This window comes from Peromyscus californicus, unplaced genomic scaffold, assembly GCF_007827085.1.
Source record: "Peromyscus californicus insignis strain IS unplaced genomic scaffold, ASM782708v3 Scaffold_7__1_contigs__length_154581171, whole genome shotgun sequence".
NCBI classification, from domain to species: Eukaryota; Metazoa; Chordata; class Mammalia; order Rodentia; family Cricetidae; genus Peromyscus; species Peromyscus californicus.
The window spans coordinates 149,344,697-149,359,428 of NW_026294595.1; the positions used below are offsets into that span (position 1 = coordinate 149,344,697).

Genomic DNA, 14,732 nt, shown 5'->3' on the forward strand with positions numbered 1-14,732 from the left:
TCCATCATTCCCTGTAGCTTGCTGATGACCGCATGGCACTGGTGTCAGGCATCAGCTTAGATCCAGAAGCAGCAATTGGTGTGACAAAGCGGTCACCTCCAAAATGGGTGGATGGAGTAGATGAAGTAAGTTAAATGTTAGTTTCTAAGTGTTTTGTTTTGTTTGCTTTTTTAAGTTTGGATGATAACATCGCCTAAAATATCTGCCATATGAGTCAGTTTGGTTCCAGTTAAAGTTGTAACCTCAGACACACTCACACTTTGAATTTATTCATTTATATACCACACAATAAAATTAAGAGTGTGTCTGTTTGTCTGTCTAGATTATTTGGACTTAACATTAGCAGCAACTACTTGAATTATAGGAAGAAATGAAAAACTATGGAATAAGGAAGAGTGTGTGCTTGTTTTAGATGAGTTTATTCAATTATTTATTAATATGTTAGCTTTGGTTTTTCGAGGCGGGGTTTCTCTGTGTAGACCTGGCTGTCCTAGAACTCACTCTCTAGACCATGTTGGCCTTGAACTCAGAGATCTACTTGCTTCTCCCTCCGAGTGCTGGGATTAAAGGCATGTGACACCACCATCTGGCTTATTTCATTTTATGTGTATTAGTATTTTGCCTGCGTGTATGTCTGTGTACCAGGTATGTGCCTGTGAAGATCATAAAAGGACACTGGATCCCCTGGAACTGGAGTTACATAGATAGTTGTAAGCCACCATGTGGGTGCTGGGAACTGAACCCAATCTTCTACCATAACAACAAGTGCTTTTTTTTTTTTTTTTTGGTTTTTCGAGACAGGGTTTCTCTGTGTAGCTTTGCGCCTTTCCTGGAACTCACTTGGTAGCCCAGGCTGGCCTCGAACTCACAGAGATCCGCCTGGCTCTGCCTCCCGAGTACTGGGATTAAAGGCGTGCGCCACCACCGCCCGGCTTGAACAAGTGCTCTTAATCACTGAGCATCTCACTTTTGGTTTTTTGTGTTTTTAAGTTTTTTTTTTTTTAATTTTTTTTTGTGTGTTTTTTTTTGTTTTTGTTTGTTTGTTTGTTTTTTGGTAACTTGAATTTAAAAAGTTACTTGTGTGTCAGTAAGCCACCAAATTCAACTGAATGCAGAGTCTGGTATAGCTAACCATCTTGAATGCAGAAGGATACTTGCCAGGCATGAGGGATTCTCGTGACTTCCATTGTTTAGGTACAGTATGATGTTGGCCGCATTAAACAGAAGATGAAGGAGTTAGCCAGCCTTCATGACAAGCATTTGAACAGACCCACCTTGGATGACAGCAGCGAGGAAGAGCATGCCATCGAGATAACCACCCAAGAGATCACACAGGTGAGGACACAAGCCCAGCTTTTGAACGGCCACCTCCAGTGCCACAGAGCCCCTATTCTGAACCCAGCAGATGATGTCCTGGACTTTCATATTCCAGCCTAAAGCCCTCATGGGGACTTGCAAAAGCCCAAGGTCTATGAGTTGCCAGCATGTGTATGTGGTTTCTTGGAGGTAAGGGCACTGTTTCTCAGTTGTTGGTAGATACCACTGTGTTTGATTGTGTAAGAATTAAACTCAGCATAGTAATACATTTGATCATTTGATGTTAAAATGTATAATTGCTGTGATATACCAGGACTTGCAAATTTATGCTAAAACACAGTTCAGTAAGAAGACATCTTGGGGATTTTATTGGAAACCCAGTTTAACCTTTAGGTGGTGTGACTGTGTTTAAGTCGCCATCTTACTTTGAGAGTAGACACCCAAGTGTCTGAAGCCTTCGCTCTAGCTGAGTCACCATGAAACGTTTCTCCCTCAGTCTCTGACTCGGCCCTCCCATCTGTAAAGTGGGCACAAAACCACACCAGTACCTGCCTCGTGCTCCTCGTGTAGGAAGTCAAGGAGTGTCAGGCACACCGTGAGCGAAGTAAGCAGAGGGGGGCACACCACAGACACTGTACAAACAGAAGGTGGAGTGAGCAGAGGGGGGCACACCACAGACACTGTACAAACAGAAGGTGAAGTCTAGTTAGGTCTTCAGGGTGCACATGAAACCTCTGGCCACTCCCACCCCCTAACACACACACACACACACACACACACACACACCCAGCCCAGCCCAGCCCTGCATACCAGCCTGCAGAGCAGGGTGCCCCTTGGCTAGGAAAGGCTTCTCGATGTAAGCCAGAGCTATTCTCTCAGCTCTTCCACAGGTGCCAGCGTGCCGTGCAGGCCTTGCCCAGTCGGGCACGAAGGGCCTGCTCTGAGCAGGAAGAGCGGCTACTGCGGAACGTGGTGGCCTCCCTGGCACAGGCCCTGCAGGAGCTGTCTACCAGCTTCCGGCATGCACAGTCCGGCTACCTGAAACGTGAGTGCTGCCGGCCCTGTTGAGGGACTCTTGAGTAAGAAACATTGTGTCTTCTCTCCTCCTTTGGGCCCGGTTCTCTATCCAGCCCTTGCCTTTCATTGTTAACAGCTAATTAGGCACATTCACACCTTTTGAACAAGAGGAAGCTGCTTCCCCAGGAGACCCTTGCTGAGGAGGGAAGGCCTGGCTCCTGGTGCAGTGGTATTGACAGTTCTTGTCCAGGTGAATAGCATCAAGCTCTGGCTGTCCACAGACTTGGAAAGTCACAGCATATTTAGAAAAGAAGGCTTGTTGTGATGTGATGTTGGGCTTTGGAGTTCTGATGACACACATGTAAGAGCCATTTCCTCCACAAAGTGACATCTACATGGCCCCTGGGGCTTGAAAGTCGGGTACAAACACTCTTGCATCAGCTCCCCCATACTGCATTTCTCTCTTTCATCTTTGTAATGAATAAAACCCCACTTGCTCCTGAGACCCTGCTCCCCTCTCCCCACAACCTGCATGTCTGTTTTAATTTCATTCTACCCCTCCCCCCAGCCCCCGAATCTGACCAGAGTGCTTACTAGAGTGCTCCAGGAGAGAATACTGGTTTTGTGTTAGTGTGTTATAAGAGCAGTTAGAAGAGTCTCAGATGGTTGTGTCCTGCCTTGGCATCCAGTGAACTGGGCATTTAGAGAGTGACTGCCCCGAACACTTGCATGCTGTTGCAATGCTTTAATGCAAGGCTCCTCCCTCTGGAGGTGGGCTTCTTCAGACCTGTTTAGGGGGCCTCCCCTTGCTGTTGGGTTTTACTCTAGATTGCCTTTTTAATTGGTGGAACAGTAGCCATATGCATTCAAGTAAAGTGGGCCCCTGTCTGGTAGGCATGAAGAACCGAGAGGAAAGATCACAGCATTTCTTCGACACATCGGTGCCACTAATGGATGATGGAGATGCTGCTGCTTTGTATGGTCAGGTATGTGATGAGACCCCCATCTGCCTCTTCTTTTCCTAAGGTCCTTGCTCCTGTGCAGTTGAGGAAGTGGTGGTTGTTGTCTGGTGTCTGCCAAGTAGCCCTTGCACAGGCAGGATTGCCATGCTGTGCTTCCCTTCCAGTTGTCACAGGGAGGCCTGCAGTGTGCGTCCCAGAGCCTGAGCTACACAGAGCCATCCCTGGGCCCCATGTGGCTGCACATGTAGCTTCTTTCTGCACCCCTACTTCAGCCACTATATTACACACCGTGCTGTTTGGGGATTGGGTATTTACTTCCTTGTTGCCAAATGCTTTATACAAGTATTTTCAGAATTGGTTTTCCCTAACTGTTGTCTGAACTGCCTGCCACAGCTTTCCTAACGGGCGACTCTTGTTGGGACAGGGTTTCACGGATGACCAACTGGTCCTGGTAGAGCAGAACACTCTGATGGTGGAGGAGAGAGAGCGGGAGATCCGTCAGATTGTGCAGTCCATTTCTGACCTCAGTGAAATCTTCAGGGACTTGGGAGCCATGATTGTGGAGCAGGTGTGTGTCCTGTGGGGTGTCTCACCCATCCTTTCCTGTGGCCCTTTTATCCTGTCCTCCAGTTGGGAAAACATTTAAACATGTGCTCCTCACACTGCATGTGTCTGGAGGGGTGTGTGTTTGCAGTTACTCTGGGCTATTGTCATTCCCTGTGAAACTACTGATTTTTTTTTTTTTTAAATCTGCAAGAACAAAGGAATAGGAATTCTAATGCTTTCTGCTCTGACCCAAAGATACTTGTGTGCATGCATGCTTTGGAGGCCTGGTGGACTCTGACCAAGCCTGGCCTAATTCTGCCGTTGTACAAGATTCCCTTCTGACAGTGGCAGAGCACTGTGCAATGGCTGTTGGAACCACCAGCTTTTAAGTGGAATTAAATCGTTGCTCATTGGTATAATTTGATTAGGGCGTTTTTATTATCTTGCCAGTAGGGATTTGTTTGGGTCCTGGTCCCCTGAAACCAGCTACAGAGTAGAGCGTTGAGGCACCATCAGAGCCAGCTGATGAACTGCCATTGTTTCCCAGTGAATTGCCATCTTTTCTCCGTGCTTCCTGTAGGAACCAGGAAGAGACTGATTAATAACCTGTCCTTGAGGTCCAAGTTGTCATTTTAGACAGTGATTGGAGCAGCCTGGCCATGGTGGTAGAACCTAGTTGGTATTCTCCATCTGCCAGATCCCAGTATTTAAGCAGCAAGAAGTGGAAAGCCATGGCCCTTGGCTTCCCAGAGCCCACTCCTCTGATGGGTTTCCCAGCCCTAGTACATCTGAAGGTGGCCTAGCTACAGAAGTGATCAGCCGCTGAGACCCATGCTGTTGTTGCTCAGCTGACACCGCCACACTCTGCAGAGTGCCTGCACTGCTTGGGGTCGGACACTGCTCTGGAAGGAGTCCCGAGGTCTGTGATACGCATGTCTCAGGGCTTGACCCTCAGTCTCCCTAGCTGTAATTATTGACCATCTGTACTGTCTCTTATTACTCAGGGTACAGTCCTTGACAGAATTGACTATAATGTTGAACAGTCCTGTGTCAAGACCGAAGATGGCTTGAAACAGCTTCACAAGGTACCAATGTTCTCTGTGCTGGGTCTTTAGGAACTGTTATCAAATCTTGGGAATTCCTAGGAGGTTCTCTTCTGTCACACGTCCTCAACCCAAGACCCAAAGGGGTATAAATGGGAGCAGCTATGAGGCTTGCTATCATGCTGTAGTCTGGTTGTCAGACAGGCCTCACCGAGAGGTCAGCAAGGCTGGGATCCTTCTGTGGGCTGGGGTTTTCTTTCTGCTTTTTATCTGTCTGAGTTTTGTTAGAAGTCAGTTGATTGGCTTCTCTTGGTGTGGCCTGAGAGGCCATCTCTTGTTGCTGCTAACTTAGGGTGCTGGGGTTCACTTCTGATGACTTGCTGGTGGAGGACTGTCAACAAGGTAAAAATCGAATTATCCCTTCCTCTTTCACTCTCAAGAATTGTAGAAGTGAGGTGGGTTGTGCTCTTTCATGGGGTTTGCATGTTTGTTTAAATTTCTTTTTAAGAAGTCAATGGAAATCATTTTAGAAATCCTGTAATCAGTTATGAGAAATGGGCTCATGAACATGAGTGTCATGTGTGTGGTTGGACACATGCCTCCTGTGAAGGGAATGCAGCCGGCTCTGCTACCAGGTCAAATCAATCCTGTCTGCTTCCCTGTCATTGATACCAGTTGGTACCTCTGGCTGTGGGTTGAGCATTTTCCCAAGTGATGTTCTTCTTTTGAAAGCAGAAAGCCCCTCATCTATCTCTTCATGGTTCCAGGTTGCAGGGTCTAAGAACAGCGGCTTTGCTGTCCCTGTGCTGCACCTCACAGACTAGGGACAAGTCTTGCTTAGTAGGTATTTAGAGTAATGGAGGCGCCAGCCCGTGTCTCACAAGCTGAAGCTCCCTGAGCTTCCTGTTCTGTAGTGGGTTTGAGGTGCTATTGAATTGCCTATCAGTCCTAGAGTTTCCTAAGTCATACCTAGGAAACGTGGTTTGTGTTGTGATGCAGACACAGGGGGAGAGACATCTTCTCCATGGGAGGGACTGGGTCTGAGGCAAGCTTTTCTTTTGGTCTGATGTTATTGGAGAGTTTTCTCAGTATGTGGTCTGCATTGGCTCCTTGGTTCTTGGGGTTGCCTTGAAGAATGGGGCTGTCCTCAGCCCACACCATGGGGAGGCAGCTGGGACTTGGGAGCTGCTCCCATTGGCCAGCTCTCCGTGTGGTCTCCTGTCCTGTTTTTAGGTGAGGAGGGGCTTTTCTGGGTAGGTGGTGGGATGCTAAGCTCCCAGTCTCTTCCTGCTCGCTGTCCTTTGAGGGTCTGTGTCAGTCCCCAGCCATGGGAGGACGTCAGTGTTTCTGTACCACCACATATTGATGGGGAGCTGGCTCCCCAGTGCTTCTGTAGGAGAGGTGGGTACAGGTGGGCAGTGCTTCTGGGTGCTGCATGTAGGGGAGGTGTGCAGATGGGGCTTTGGGAACTCTTTTATGTGCCATCGGTCCTAGGGTAAGGGCAGGCTTGATCCTCAGGTGGCTCTTAAACCAACACAGATGGGCACATATGGCCATTTCTTCCTCAGACAATGAGGTATTCTGTTTCCAGGTTCAGAGGAAGTAGAGACAGGGCCTCTTGGGGCCACTGGTTCCATGCTGCACATTCTTCCTGGGTGCAGGGACATGGCTCAGGGTCTTGGTGGTTCACACTGAAGGAAGGTCTAACCATGAGGCCTGTCCTGTGCTGTGGATGTAAGCCCATCCTGCAGAAGCCAGGCTTGTGTGCTGTCTGTGGGGAAAATGACACCTTGCCTCCTCTTTTGTAGGCAGAGCAGTACCAAAAGAAGAACCGGAAGATGCTTGTGATCTTGATACTGGTTGTCATCATCGTAGTCCTCATTGTGGTCCTCATCGGCGTAAAGTCTCGTTAGTGGCGCCAAGTTCTTGAGTCTGCTACTGCATGGATTCCTTGGGTATGAGGGCTTCGCTGGCGCCACACTGCTGTACTGCCCACAGAGCGCAGCCCACTGGCCCAGCAACGGGCAGTGGGCCTTCCTGTGGGTGCCCCTCCTGTAGACTGGAATGCAGCAGGCTCAGCTGTGGGTTTCCATCTCTGTCCAGAGTTTAAGGACTGGGAGCTGTTGCTGAGGAGACTGGCCCTGTGACCAGCTGTCATGTAAACATGTTTTCTAGAAAGCAAGAGGAGAAAAGGTTTACAGGCATTGCCGAGCACCAGTACGATGTGTGTGAATGAAGGTTTACAGGCATTGCCGAGCACCAGTGTAATGTGCGTGTGCTCAGTTTTAGCACTCATGTCTGAGCAGCATGTTAATAAGTTTTAGGAATTTTTTTTTTAGCCATCTGGTTTTTAAGAAGTTTGGTACCAAAAATTTATGAGTAGAGGCAAAATGCCTCTTCATCTTCCCAGCTGAAAGCAGACCAAGAAGTCCTTCAAGAATTTGTAATCCGTCCCCATTAACTTAATTTAGCTTTTCCATCACTGTTAACGATCAGAGTAACAAAGTGTGAGAAATAAGAAACCATCATTGATGTTAATTAACACATTTAGACGGGCCAGTTAAACCAGCTTCATGCATTTAAATCAATTGTAAATAGTGTATTCCTCATTCAGAATTTTGCACTGTATTTTCTATTGTAAACCAAGAGCAGTTACTAAGCAAAACCTCCTGAATCAGAGAGTTGGTCATTTGAACCAACCTGACATTATAAGAAAGCTTGACAGTATCATGAACTAGATTGAGCCAGTGTGTCTCTAGTCATCCTTACTCAGTCCATTACTTACATTCTAGCTACGTAATGACCTGTCCAAACCTGACTCCATTTAATGAACTGTAAATTTACACAGAGGCCATTTTAAATGGGTCACCCCATTTAGGATTAGTGGATCTCAAATTATTAACCAAACATCACTCCATTTCAAAGTAAAATATTCTCCCCATGATTTGATTTATCGACTCTTCCATTGTCACTTAGCAATGCCCAGAAAGCAGGGATATTCCTGAGGACAGTGAGAGCCCTATGTGTATGCTTGCTGTGTGTGTGTGTGTGTGTGTGTGTGTGTGTGTGTGTGTGTGTGTAGATATGCATGCTCTGTGTATGCACATGTGCTATGTGTAGATACGTGTGCTCTGTGTGTGTATGAGTGCACATATCACATACATATCAGATTGCCAAAGTAAGGTTCTGTTTACTTACTTGTTAACTCTGGTGCTCGAGTGCTCTGCAGAGCTAGAGTGATGTGGACAGTGATGGAACTTTGAAGATGAGGGTGTGAGTGTCTCATTTGCTGTCTTCATTGACACTGCTGTCATTTTAGTAGTCTTTGTGTAATTTTTGATGGCTTTTTAAAATTGTCTCTGCCTCTCTTAAATGATTTAAGAGTGTGGCCTGTTAAGTGTGTCACAGTTCCATTATTTAAGAGTCTGGGACTGTTGAGTGTGTCACAGGTCCATTTGTATATATGCAAATGTATGTATGTATAGATATCACTGAAGGGGTGGCTCAAAACTCTAATTCATGCAGACCCACCATTAGCTCAGCCTCCCTGCCCAGGCTGTGGGATATTGGGGTCCAAAGGTTTACCAGATCCTTTGGTGACATTCGTAGGGAGCATTGGGGAGTCAGCACCTACCCCATCACTTCAGAATCGAGAGAAAGGGTCCCACAGGCCTCTTCTCCCGACTTCTGAGGTTTAGACAAGCTGCTTCTGGGTGGACTGGTCAAATTAGGAGGCCTGCTTCAAGCAATCTGTGGAGCATGCTGAGTCATTGTGAAAGCCTTGAAGAAAAGTGACCTTTTAAGAAAGGAGCACCATTTATTTCTATTTATTTCCCTCAATAGGGTTTTTTTTTTTTTTCCAGAGGGGAGGTAGTTTTTCCCCAACCCTTCTGGGTAACCTAACAGTTCTGGTTAGAAATTGTCCCAAGGACCTGTGGGAAGAGGGACTGTCCCCTTCTGTTTGAAGACAGTATGGTTCTGGTCTGGGCCCAGCCACCCTGATGGTCATCCTGAGGGGGCATGGACAGGCCTGACCTGTAGCTGGATCAGAGCCTTGTACACTAGCTCTTTGGGGACCCCACTGCTCTCTTGTGTTGAGCCTGGCCTGGGGGAAAGATTAGAAACCTGTGAGGACACAGAGAAGTTAGTGCCAGTGTCCTAGTAGGGACCTCAGGATAATTGGTTTTGGAAGAGGACTCTTCTATCTGCTGACAGCCACTGTCTGTGGGCTCCTTCTGCCCTTCAGTCTAGCCGCAGAGGTGACAATCACATCTCTCCCTGTGCCTGGGAAGCACCGTGGGGAAGAAGCCCAACCCCTGGACACCACCTTCCACTGTCCTGGGAGACTTCTGTAGAGTGGGGTGGAAGGAGAGAGAAGTGTTGGTCCTTTGGGGCCCCTGATCTTTCCTAAGACTAGCCGAAAACTGCTGTCCATCTGTCTGTCTGTTGCTGGGGGGAGGGGTGTTGGGGTGCTGGCTGGGCCACTGTGTGAAGCAGCGTGTGTCTAATTGAACGGATGTTCTGCGCTCTGCTAATTGAGAGAGCGTTATTTATTTGTTTTGACACAAGTGCTCGCAGTGTTTCAGCCCAGCTAATGGCTTCTTAAAGGTAATAAAACCCTCCAACCTAATTGGCCAGATAAGACTGTTTTCCTTGTGTGCTTAAATAAAGCAATTAGTGGAGCGCTTCTATCCAAAATGACTTTTTTCTGTCCTAACTAATTCACCGCTACTGGAAACTTTGTACAATAAAGCAGTCTCACAGACGAAGAGCATCCTGCATTCTTAGTGTTAATTTTAATGATGGGGGTCATATTTTGTTCAAATGTGTTGTGTTAGCAGAGGGTCTGGCCACGTCTGGGATCTTTGGGGCCATGGCTATTTATTTTGTGCCTGAGGCCTCTGCCTCAGTGTCTAAAAGTCGATTTGTCTATATAATGGAGGCCCGCAAAGGGACCAATCAATTTGCTATCCAATATACAAAAAGGGAAGCCACATAAAAGGCAGATAATTATTTTTCTTTATGAAAACACACTTTATGTGAGCATGTTTGGCATTCTTCAGATTGTGCCCAAAGTGGTTTGCATGTGCAAATGCCTTCCTCCAGTGTGGTATGACGGACATGAGGTACAATGTTTGCTAGGAATGTCCAGGTCTTCCTCCAAGGCCAGAACAGAATGCTGATGTTCATTTACATGCATATCTGGGAGAGACATGATGGAGGGCCAGAGTCGGGTTGCTATCACTGCCCGTGAGTCCTGGCAGACAGGTGGTCATGATTGTGAGTGCTTCCCCAGAAAGCTTGTTGAGTCACAGATAGCGTCCTGCACTCTGCTGTATGGTCCCTCTGTTCTCATCAACCATTACCTAGCCCTGTCTTCCATAAGGCTAGAGAATTGAGTCCAGGAGTGGTGCCGATCAAGCCCTCCCTCCTGACGTGGCTTGAGGTAGGAAGCCCTCCCTCCTGATGTGGGAAGGCCTGGAAATTTTTAGACTGATAGATGTAAGGGGAGAGTATGTTTTTTGAGACAGGGTCAAGGTAGCCCAGGTTACTCTTGAACTTGTGACTCTGTCTTTGCCTCTCAAGTGCTGGGATTACAGGCAGACAAGTGCTACCATGCAGGATTGTGGGTGGCTCTAGAATGAAAAACGTAGTCATCTTTGCAATGGAGTCTTTGGTGACCTGGGCTTCAAATGGTCGCACAAGAGTGTGTGCATACAATTGGACACTGCCATTAAGCAAACTGCCCTGAGACTTGGGCACCGGGTCAGGGTTGGTGGACAGTAGAGGTGTGTGATCCCTTTGAGTCTCGTCTTGACTGTCGGAGGACTAGCTGTGTATGAAGTCACTCCACTAATTGTGGTGAGCATCGTATGTGAAATAAGAGCAGCCTTCTTCATGTGCTTGCCATTGTGAAGTCAGAGCTAGCCTACCTATTGAACCAGAGGCATGTGAAAGCCATAACAGCTTGCCAGCTGTGAGCCTCCTTGCTCTGATGGTCAGAGTCCCTTGTATCTCAGCCATATGGAAATGTGGAGAAGCCTTTTCATGGTGGGCTGCTATTAAGTGGGTAAAGAGGGGACAACAGCATCTGTAGTTACACAATAGGATTTAATTTTTTCTAAGGAGGCAGCTCTGCTTCATCTGATGTGTATTTGGGAGCTTCGCTCTGCTCAGTGCATATAAGTGTGGGTCTCAGTTGTGTGTTTCTGTGTTTATTGGCCCTTTGAAACCTCTGGGTTTTCTCTGAATTCTCTTGACCACCCACACAGCACCTTTAACCTTGTATCTGATGTTTTTGTTTAGTTGTTTTGAAACTGAAGGAAAGCAGACCCTGCAAGCTGATGGGTGTCAGGACAAGCTAATGAGGGCACTGGTGGGCATGTAGACAGCTCGTGTAGAAGTGCTTCCTATTTGGGGCTTAGACTTAGATTGGGGGACGCCAGCTGTGTGCATCTAGTCCCTACCTCCAGACCCTCAGACAGGCTAAACCTGGCTGTGCTGGGTTTTCTTACCACATCAAGGACATTCCACAGAGCCAAATGGCAGAGACTCGTGCACAATTATCTGGCCAATTGGGGCAAAAGAAAATAATCATTTGTCCAATTGTGCAAATGAGCTCCCTGGACTGTCCTGAATACTGAGATAATTGTGTGGTCCTCCACTTTCATTCCATAATCTGGCAAAGATGGGCTATTTAAACAAGGCTCCATTTGAGAATGCACATTGAAATCAGGCTCCGTTAAAGCAGACCACTGGGTTTAGCATTTTCTGTTTGTCAACTATAATTCTATAATTGCTTTAAGCTAACCATCCAAATTCCACCATTAGTAATCACTGTTTCTCATTTACAGATGTGATAGAGGCCAAGGGCCCTGTTTGTATCATTTGGTCTCATTTTCCCAGGAAATGCTGAGGGAATCAAATGCTTGTTTTTTTAACTTAGTGTTCTGACCCAGGGCATCAGACCTCTGTTTCTATCCACTGTGGGGGACAAAGAACGCCCTCCCACACTGAGCCTTCCCCTTTTCCAGACAGGGAAACTGAAACCCATGCCCAGATGTGCCATGGTCACAAGGCCAGTGTAACTCAGAACTGGAATTGTCAGCTTCCTAATTTCTAGACCAGCACTCCTTTCTGCTTATTCCATTTTAATTGTTCATTTCTTTCCATAAAATTAAATGACCTTCTTCAAGAAAGATTTAATGGTCAAGATGTGATTTGGTAAAAAGCTTCCTCAAGGGTTTTTTTCTTATTACAAAGATGATGCCAGGCTGCAGCTAAGAGAGATTTGCAGACAGTGGTGAGCCATTATCCCCAGTTCAGCCTCTGTGTAATTGGTGCGAAGAGATTGCTGCCGATGAGCCAGCCTGCTGCCGAACAGAAGAGGAGTGATGGGCTGGTGACTCGCGTAGTGTGCGTACGTGTGAGCTTGAGCTTGCAGTTGTTTACAAAAGGTATATGTGTGCACAAAATGCTCACAGAGATGGAGGATGTCATTTTAAAGTTGTAAATAATAAAAAATTGTCTCGGGCAGACCTGATTTTACAATTGCCTGAGAATGTGGTACTTCATTTCAACACTATGTGATGGCTAGAAATTGATTTTTTTTTTAAATCCAATTAAGCCTCAAGGTTGGTTATCCATTTAAAAGGTCGGATGAGTTAAACAGTGACAGCGTCTTCGGTTCATGCTCATAATTAGATTTACACAGAACTCCAGCCCTCAAGTCTGCCTTATGGAGGCATATGTTTTCTGTTTGTACAACTGGGAGCTGCCCAAGCCCCCAGCCCATAGTGCAGACAGACCAGGAGAGCAGGGACCCAGACTTTCTGAGTCCCCAGCTGGCTACTGACTGCATCATGCCTTCCCCTCAAATCTCCAGAATCTTCCCTAAGGAGTGTGGGTCACAGCACCAGGCTACCTCCTGGTTTGTAGCCCTGAGCGTCCTGGGAAATGGAAAGTAGCCTCTCATTTGAAGATTTGGTGTCATCTAGTTTCATGTGCTACTGAGTTTAATGCAACAAATAAATCCTGGTTTAAAAACGGCACCTTATAGCACATATTTGCTGAGTGTACCTGGCATGGGGAGAAACAGGCTTCAAAATGCCCTTTTAAGGTTCTCATGGGTAATGTTTTAAGTGTTACTATGTTATGAAGATGTTGGAAAATCCATGAGTCTGAGTAGAATGCTTTTTTCTGTGCTTGAGCTAGAATGCCAGTCAAGTTTTATAAATGGCTGAGACCTAACATTTCAGCCTGCACTGTAATGTAAGGCATTTCAGTAAGCTCCATTCATAACCAGACCAGCCTGAAATAAGAGACCTTCTAGAACTTTCCATCCATAACTATGAATCAGCCTGAAATAAGGGACCTTCCAAAACTTTCCATTTATAACTATGAACCATTCTGAAATGAGGGCCCTTCCAGAATGTTGCATCCATAACTATAAACAAACCTTATATAAAGGCCCTTCCAGAATGTTCATTCCATAACTATGAACCAGCCTTAAAGACCCAGAATTTTCCATCCATAACTTTGAACCAGCCTGAAATAAGGGACCTTCCAGATTCAGTGAGAAGAAAATATTGACTTTGCTTCTCATTACTCACTGTTCCAGACAACAAAGAATTTCAGGTTAGCTCTTTGCCTCCCCCACCCTTTCCTCACACCACTCAATTGCCTAAATCCTCAGCAACAGATTTATGATTCTTTTTGAAAGGTCTGCGTCGGATAGCACAGATAGATGTGTAATAAACACAAGGGTGTTTGGGAAGTAAATGTGACGCAGGTTGCAGTGAGTCATTTCAATACACTGGAGAAATCCGCCTTCTAACAGGATCCTGCCGGGGAAGGTTTTTCCTCAGGAAAAGATTTGATCAGAATAAACATTTACCCCCATTTTGCTTTTCTGTAAGTCTTCGTGTTCACAGGTTGAGTTTGCTTAAGGGAATGTGGGACTGTAGTTGCTGTTAATCATTTCCCTCTTCCTTCCTGCAACCTCCCAGTCCCAAGGCTCTAGGTCTTCAATATGCCCTCGAAAACTTTTGCAACTACAAAAATAATTGTGCTGGTGTTCGAGGTAAATAGGAATTTAGTTCCTGAGACATGAGGGTTATTGCTGCCTTGAGCTTGGAGGCTAATTCAGGGACTAGCTCAGCCTCTCATCTTCTCTGGAAGTCCCAAGACCTAGTATCCAAAGGACCAGGTTCAACTTGTTAATAAATGGTTCTGCTAGTACACTGTTCTTAGCACGCTCTCTCTTGTCCTTCTGATGGCAGAGAGTGGAGACCGTTGAAGAGATGCGATTGCACGACGTGCGCTTTTCAAGCCCAGTGCAAAAGATCATGTGGCACCTTTTGTGTAAGATGCATGGTGGTAGGAGCTATATTTTTCTCAAAGAAGAGGCAGGCAAGATAAACCAGAAACTAATAGAAATGGCTACCTGTGGGGGAAAAGGGATGAATAGAAGCCGGGACAGGAACGACCCCTTTTGGAGCATTCCTTTTTACGGCTAGGATTTCTGAGCTGTATAAATGTTTCATGTATTCAGAAAAGAAAATAGAACAAGAAGCAAGAAGAGCAAGCCTCCACCTGAACAAAAACATGAACCTAAGTGCCTATCACAGATAAACCACACAGAAATGAATTCCTGACATGTTGGTGGGCATACTGCAAGCATAAAAAGAATAAAGAAATGGCAAGTGTGTGGTCAGGAATAGAGCTGGTGCTGTTTATGGTTGTTGAAAAGCAAATGATCATCCATGGGAGGGTAGGTGGGTGGCAGGAAGAATCCTGCAGAGGGATCAGGAAGTCCATGATGTCCTATGTTGGTCCATCTAAGCCC

General features: G+C 46.4%; 1 protein-coding gene across 8 annotated transcripts in view; it reads left to right on the plus strand.

The window, feature by feature from the left end:
- The window catches only part of Stx16 (syntaxin 16), a 32,734-nt gene that overhangs the window by 14,702 nt on the left and 3,300 nt on the right, over positions 1 to 14,732 (plus strand). For 6 of the 8 annotated variants that reach the window (XM_052726021.1, XM_052726024.1, XM_052726025.1 and 3 more), the window contains 7 exons: positions 18 to 125; positions 1,195 to 1,335; positions 2,197 to 2,362; positions 3,229 to 3,320; positions 3,721 to 3,864; positions 4,847 to 4,927; positions 6,694 to 9,659. In XM_052726021.1, the coding sequence (XP_052581981.1) occupies positions 18 to 125; positions 1,195 to 1,335; positions 2,197 to 2,362; positions 3,229 to 3,320; positions 3,721 to 3,864; positions 4,847 to 4,927; positions 6,694 to 6,798 (837 nt within the window). In that variant the 3' untranslated portion in view covers positions 6,799 to 9,659. Of the gene's footprint in view, positions 1 to 17; positions 126 to 1,194; positions 1,336 to 2,196; positions 2,363 to 3,228; positions 3,321 to 3,720; positions 3,865 to 4,846; positions 4,928 to 6,693; positions 9,660 to 14,732 lie in introns of those variants that run through there. The other 2 variants (XM_052726022.1, XM_052726023.1) reach the window with 1 other exon arrangement.